The sequence below is a fragment of the Myxocyprinus asiaticus genome, chromosome 35 (genome assembly GCF_019703515.2).
Source record: "Myxocyprinus asiaticus isolate MX2 ecotype Aquarium Trade chromosome 35, UBuf_Myxa_2, whole genome shotgun sequence".
In the NCBI taxonomy this organism is placed as follows: Eukaryota; Metazoa; Chordata; class Actinopteri; order Cypriniformes; family Catostomidae; genus Myxocyprinus; species Myxocyprinus asiaticus.
Window position 1 is genome coordinate 8,039,740 of NC_059378.1, and position 7,659 is coordinate 8,047,398.

Genomic DNA, 7,659 nt, shown 5'->3' on the forward strand with positions numbered 1-7,659 from the left:
AAAAAAAAAAAAGAGGGACAAGTAAAAAAAAACAAAAAAAAAAAAAAAAAAAAAAATATATATATATATATATATATATATATATATATATATATATATATATATATATATACATATATATATTTATAATAAACATTATCCCACAAATGCTGTCGATTGAGCTTAACTTGTATTGAACCCGGAATATTCCTTTAAACCCTAAAAAAAATTGGCCCCATTCACTTCCATTGTAAGTGCCTCACTGTAACCTCCATTTCTGTTTTTTTTAAGAAAAGGATGGACACTACCATCCCTGGAGTTGCAAGTTCGAATCTAAGGCGTGTTGAGTGACTCCAGCCAGGTCTCCTAAGCAACCAAATTGGCCCGGTTGCTAGGGAGGGTAGAGTCACATGGGGTAACCTCCTCATGGTCGCGATTAGTGGTTCTCACTCTCAGTGTGGCGTGGTAAGTTGTGCGTGGATCGCGGAGAGCAGCATGAGCCTCCACATGCTGTGAGTCTCCACGGTGTCATGCACAACGAGCCATGTGATACAATGCATGGACTGACTGTCTCAGAAGTGGAGACAACTGGATTGAGGTGAGTAACCGCCCCACCACGAGGACCTACTAAGTAGTGGGAATTGGGCATTCCAAATTGGAAGAAAAGGGGATTTAAAAAAAAAAAATAATAAAAATAATAAAATAAAAAGACAGACACGTTAAAAATGTATATATATTATTATTATTATTTTTTATTTTTTTGGTAAGCAACATTAAAATGCTGTCGATTGAGTTTAACTTGTATTGAACCTGTAATATTCCTTTAAATCTTTGTGGTCTTTTACGCAAACGTAATTTTTATAGTGATATGATGAAGCTGAAGAATTAATAATAATAAATGTTTCACTTTAATAACAATAATAATAATAACGACGACAATAATAATACAAAATAGCACTAATACTTAATATTAATAAAATAATTACCCCATTATTATTAGGATGTTTTAAATTTATTTTTATTTATTGTAAATAAATGAACGGTGGGGGGTGGGGGGATATGGTACATGTGCATCTTATCAACACTGTGAGCACCTAGAGCACACGAGATCGTTAATCTGGGAGCTGACGGACGATGGGTTGGATGTGGTAGTAAAGGTTAGTGAATTTTCATAAGATTGACTTATCAAAGACAATAATAGGATAGATTTTATTTTATTTTTGTCCATGCTATGACATAAACTATCCATGCTGGGAATTTTATAAGTAGAAATAGATGTGTCTATTAGACTTTAAACAGCGCAATTTTGTTTACGATTACTGTTATATCACTAATAACCTACTGATATCTATAAAAGGAAACTCCTATAAGTTTAATATTTTTACATAATGACGACACAGTCAGTTGTGTTCTTTATGAGATATTCCAAATTATCTTTGGTGAAATAAAAAATAAAATAACATATTCACTCTTTCCTATATTGTGAGGTCGTGATGTTAAATTCTTTGTTATGAGAAAATTAGCCTATGCTCAATAGGCTACATAAATAATCGTTGTATTTACATTTAATTTAGTTTTTAATACTATTTAAATAATTTAGAATTATTATCTGTCAATTAAGATCCTATAAGCACAAACTGTTATTTATTTGTTTAATTATTTTGGCCAAAAAAACAAAAAAAAAAAAAAAAAAAAAAAGAAAACAGGATTTTGAGAGCTGTTTGGTAAGAAGTTATCCTGGCATCTCTCACACTCAAGGTAAGCAAACACTGGACTAATAGGTTGCCCTCTTTACATCTTGTGCGCCTCTTATGTCTGTCCAACACAATCTGTTTGCCAAATGGAATGAGATTAATAAAAGATTAATGACTCTGCCACTTATTGCTTCATCAGTACTTTTTATGCTATGCTTTGTATTTTAATTTTAATTTTTTGCTTATATAATACTTTGCATATACTTTGTGCGTATACAATAACATATTTATAATGAACACATCCATTAGTAAAGATAAATGATAAAGATAAATTAACTCATAGTTCTGTCATATATCAACATGTCAAGTGTTCAATCCGTTTTCTCCCTATACAGTATTTTACCATTAGTATTTAAAATATGGCAGAGACTATATGACACATCTATTCTCTTTGCTTCCTGTGTTTGAATATTTAATGACATGGTTAGGAGTTCAAATGGTCTGGCGTTCTCACTCTACATCTTTACACTTATTCAATCTTGTTGTAGAGAATACTGTGAGGTCGAAAGGGAGTTTGGGAAGATGGATTGTGACTGTGAGGATAAATATGGTGGCCTGTCACCAAAAGGATCAAAGTCAAGTTTTCATGAAGATGACCCACAAATGTATTGCACTCTTAATACATCAACTTTGCAACAAACTGGTAAGCCTTTTCTGTTCTTTTTTGTATCGAGGAAAATAAAAAGTAATAATACTATGATTGCTTTATTTTATAGAGTCATTTGACGAAAAAGACTTGGAATCTAGTAGAACATGTCTAAAGGAGACTGAACTGTCTTCAACCAACGATATTTCTGGGAAGGAGCACTCCTGTCTTATTCCCCCTCTTGGCACATCGAGACCACTGGCATTTGGTAAATCAAGAAACCGTTGTCATCATTATCTTTCACTCTTTAAGCTAACACCCATAACTACATGTGTATTTTTCTCCTTTTCATAGATTTAGCTGCGCATATCAAAGAAGTCCCAGTAGATCCGCAAAAGCCATTCCAGGATGATCTAAACCCTCCTGGCAGTGATGCTCTTCCTGTCTGCACTCAGCTACCTGCAAAACACCTCAAGGATTCACATTCCACTGCTTATAATGCCAGATCAACACACCGTCATCGCAAAATCAGCCGGTCCTCCACATCCATATCAAGAAGTCAGCAAAGCCTAAATGCCCCTGCTGAAGGTAAGCAACGTTTCTGCCAACACCTCAAATTACATTTGACTCAATGAAGTGAGGGATTAATTTTTTATGACATCTAATGCATTATAGATGCATCTGAAATCCTTGCTAGCGGTACTGAGAGGAGTTCTCCTTGTCATTTTTTATTTTAGATATTTAGCTCGATACACACTCCACATATTTTGGTGACATATAGATTAGTGGTTTATAGACTTTTAAAGGGATAGTTCAACCATAAATGAAAATTATGTCATCATTTACTCACCCTCAAATAGTACCAAACCTGTATTAGTTTATTTCTTTCATGGAAGGCCAAAGAAGATGTTTAGTATAATGTTCACGCTGCTCTTTTCCATACAATGAAAGTAGAAGGGGGACCAGAAAGAACTTAAAAACATAGTAGAAGTAGTCCACACAACTTTTGCACTAGACCTTTATTTTGAGTCTTCTGAAGACATACCTGAAAACCACCTTCCTAATATTGTGTAGGTCCCCCTCGTGCCACCAAAACAGCGCCAACCCGCATCTCAGAATAGCATACTGAGATGCTATACTTATTACCACAATTTTACAGAGTGGTTATCTGAGTTACCATAGACTTTGTCAGCTCAGACCAGCCTGGCCATTCTCTGTTGACCTCTCTCATCAACAAGGCATTTCTGTCCGCAGAACTGCCGCTCACTGAATGTTTTTTGTTTTTGCCACCATTCTGAGTAAATTCTAGAGACTGTTGTGTGTGAAAATCCCAGGAGATCAGCAGTTACGGAAATACTCAAACCAGCCCATCTGGCACCAACAATTATCCATGTGATTATCTAATCAGCCAATCGTGTGGCAGCAGTGCATAAAATCATGCAGATACGGGTCAGGAGCTAGAGTTAATGTTCACATCAACCATCAGTATGGGGAAAAAATGTGATCTCAGTGATTTGAACCGTGGCATGATTGTTGGTGCCAGATGGGCTGGTTTGAGTATTTCTGTAACTGTTCTGGAACTGATAAAGTCTACGGTAACTCAGATAACCGCTCTGTACAATTGTGGTGAGAAGTATATAATCTCAGAATGCTATTCTGAGATGTGGCGCTCTTTTGGTGGCACGAGGGGGACCTACACAATATTAGGCAGGTGGTTTTAATGTTGTGGCTGATCGGTGTATGATAGCTTTGTGTGATTAGACTGATTGAAATATATTTATTCACTGAAAATCTTAGTCACCATTCACTGTTATTGTTTGGAAAAGAGTATGCACATTCTGCTATAAATACAGTAATTATAAATAACTAAATAATGAAAGAATTGTAATTTTGCGGGAAACTTGCGGGTAATTTTGCGGGAAACAAAAAGTCTGTTTGTTTCAGACTGATCTCATAAATATTATGTGACTGTGGTGACATTTTTGCAAAATGACATTACATGGTTCATTAGACGTATCGTGGCAGTTCCAAGGTAAAATGTCAACTTTGTGGCGCTAAAAGCGAGTTACGAAATATTCCAGGTTCAGTACAAGTTAAGCATAATCGACAGCATTTGTGGTATAATGTTATCACAAAAAATTAATTTTGACTCATTCCTCCTTTTCTTTAAAAAAGCAAAAATCTGGGTTACAGTCAAGCATAAAGTATAACCACAAGTTCTAAACAATATGTGTGTTAACATGAATTTAGTGTGATAAAATCGTTTACTAACCTTTTATGTGTAAAGTTATATCCATATTTACAACTTCGCTGCCATGATGACGTAACCCTGTAATCCTGGTAAACGACGATTTAAACAACCTAAGAGCTCAGATAATACATGAGTTTTAATGTAAGTGCTTTTATAAAATTATAAGCTTCAAATTTCTTAAAATTGCCGTCATTCACTTCCATCGTAAGTGCCTCACTCTAACCTCGATTTGTGTTTTTTTTTTTAAAGAAAAGGAGGAACGAGTGAAAATTAATCAACATAATTTTTTTTAGACCAAATAGTTTTCCTAAAAATTGATGTCCACATTTGCGGACAGTGGGACTTTGTGAAATTTTAAATAATACCAAGCGTTAGAAAGTCAGATTTTTAAAATCAGATTGTTTATTATGCTTCCAGGAGTGTTGGTTATTCATGATTTTGAGACGTTACAGACATCAGAAATTAGCATAATTAATTCTGATTCAAAGTAATGGCCAACCATGTTAAAATAAAATGATACATTATTAATTCTGAATCTATGTACTAATTACCATTGTCTCATGTCTGCCAAACATGTTGAGTGGTCCAAACATCATCTGCAGCCTGAAACTGAACCTCTGACCAGATTTTAGGAGTGAATGCACATGGCTGAATAGGAAAGCTATAGGATGCTCCCTTGCTCCCTAATTAGGGAATTACTTAACCTCAAGTGTGCTGGGTTACAGTTTGAAATGCACCTTATTTTCATCCTAAACCTGTATACAGCTTCTGAAAGCATCATTTTCCAGTTTGTGGATGCATCCATTGATTCTCAATGTGATAATGCACAGTGATATAGGATATTTTAAGAAAAATGAACCCAATAGTCCACGTATGTGGTCATTGTGTTTAAAAGCGTGCTGTTTCGTGATAAATCAATTATATTTTTAAAATGGCATATCAGATGAAGACTACTCTTTTGACTCAAACATGTTTTAATGTAAAATCTTAATTAGGTTTCTTGCCAGATGTAGTTTTGTTGCCGTTTCTCCCAAAGATAAACTCAGCTGAGATCGGCACCATGTTAAATTGTCGCATGACTCGGTGCTTCAAAAGTTTAACCCTTTAATGACAGCCTAGAGTCTTCTGAACTGAGATCAGTCGATTTAAATAAAATAAAATTACGCAGAGCCTATAGCGAGGCCAAAATATAATGTCCACGCATGTGGACGCAGGGTCTCAGGAGGTTAAATAGAAAAACCTACCTCTCTACCCTAAACCTTAAACCTAAACTGAACCGATAATGTCATAAAAAGCAAATGTGAGATTACAAAATCAATTACTAAAGGAATCACATAATTTTATGGTGTTTTTATGACACTTTTGGCTCATGTGTCGACTTGCATGCTCTTCTGGACTCGTACCCTGGTTGTTTGCATCACGAGTGCAATGCCCTATTTGCTGAGCAACCGTACAGTTTGATCACACTCAAACAAGCTTGTAAATGCAGTTGGTTATTTAATGCAAGCATATGTACATATCGCCTTACAAGTCATGCAGCATAGTAAAAGTGTTTAGATGTAATACGATAACATTGTGTGAGAAACAGGGCAAAAAGTACGTTTATGAACTGAGAATCTGCCATTTCACTTGTGGTTTGTGTGAAAGTGAATAAAAGTCTTTGTTGTTGTAGCGCCTCTAGTGTTAAGTTCACCAGGGAACTGACGTGATACTTACGAGCCATGTAAAAATCATGTTGCAAAAATGTAGGTATTATAACGTGATTCTATGAGGCTAGTTTTATTTGTTGATGCTTTGAAAACCTTTTAAACCAAGAGTGTCACCATACTTGTCTTTTTCTTGCTAACCACATAACAATTTTTGTCATTGACTTCTTCACAAGCTCATCACATTTTTTCAGCCATTAATTCCACATATTCTTCCCATTCTCATTGTTTCCTCACATTCCTAGACCTGTGTGCAACCCTTCTGTTGGCCTGTTTGTTCTGCAAGTTTTGGGATTGCATGCTAGCTGTTGGAGATGGATGTCAATACTGTATGGCCTCAATTTGTTCATCTCTCTGCTCTAAAGCATGCTGTTGTGACCCTTCCTCTTTGGAGGACTTTATGGAATTTTGTCCATGTTGCAGCTGCACTGATTATGTGGAGGCATGCGGTTGTAGTTGTGGAAGAGGCGCATTTGACTGCTCCATTTGCGATCTCTGTCTACAGACCACTGAGTGTCTGGAACTCGGCATGGAACTCTCTCAGCTAATGTTTCATTAACTGCTTGTGATTAATATACTAGTCATGAAAATCAGATAAAGTTGGAATGTTAGCAAATGTAATGTTCTGATTTCACAACATGCATGTAAATCTGTTGGTTGATCGTGTCTGTGATACTGCACGCCTGCATTTGATACTGCATTTTTAAATGAAAAACTTAGTTAACATAAAGTTAAGCATATAGTTAACATAACTTTGTTATTTCCATCAAACTGTTTTTATTCAACATTCAACAAGATTTTGAAGTTCAAAACAACAAGTTTTTTTTTCTTTTCTTTTTTTTTGGACCAGTAACTGGTCACCATTCATCACCTTTTTATCTTCATCATTAAACAGCCCTGCAGCAGGGATGTGCACAGATGTTTTGTGGGGCAGGGGCTCTAAACCTTTTTGAGGGGCAGTCGCTTCAAAATAGTCCCTCGGACTTGGTGGGTGTGTGCGCGCATCCTCAATTTATTTTTTGGAATAAATTTTTTTTTTAAGACCTGTGTTATGTTTTAATGCTTAACTAAACAAATTAATGACACTTTTTCAATGGAGTAGGTAAGCCTTTTAATGTATCAAAATATTAGGCTTAATAATTAGTAATAAACTTCGATTAAATTATTTTGTATTCATAATTATTTTCCAAAATATACAAAAGGCAAAAATATAAATGGCGGGATAATTTGTACAAGAAAACTGACCAAAAAAATAAAAAAAATAAACCCTACCTAAATTTAGATTACATTCACTGATTCACAAACTACTGTGGATCAGAAATAAATGTGTAATGCATTGTGTTGAACAAAAACTTTTAAGAAGATTCAAACATTTTCCCAAAC

General features: G+C 35.2%; 1 protein-coding gene across 1 annotated transcript; it reads left to right on the plus strand.

The window, feature by feature from the left end:
- The first annotated feature begins 2,255 nt into the window (after window positions 1-2,255).
- si:dkey-245f22.3 (uncharacterized protein LOC492819 homolog) lies at window positions 2,256-6,954 on the plus strand. Its single transcript, XM_051672907.1, has 3 exons — window positions 2,256-2,376; window positions 2,680-2,907; window positions 6,522-6,954. Exons 1-3 carry the CDS (start codon window positions 2,256-2,258, stop codon window positions 6,833-6,835), a joined length of 663 nt encoding a protein of 220 aa, XP_051528867.1. The 3' UTR covers window positions 6,836-6,954.
- The last annotated feature ends 705 nt before the right edge of the window (window positions 6,955-7,659 follow it).

What these genes read in the sequence shown, in the direction of transcription:
- si:dkey-245f22.3 (XM_051672907.1), top strand. Translation starts at nt 2,256, where the DNA reads ATGGATTGTGACTGTGAGGATAAATATGGTGGCCTGTCACCAAAAGGA. An exon ending in ATCAACTTTGCAACAAACTG is followed by an intron (nt 2,377 to 2,679) that starts GTAAGCCTTTTC and finishes TCATAGATTTAG; the next exon opens with CTGCGCATATCAAAGAAGTC. An exon ending in CCTAAATGCCCCTGCTGAAG is followed by an intron (nt 2,908 to 6,521) that starts GTAAGCAACGTT and finishes TCACATTCCTAG; the next exon opens with ACCTGTGTGCAACCCTTCTG.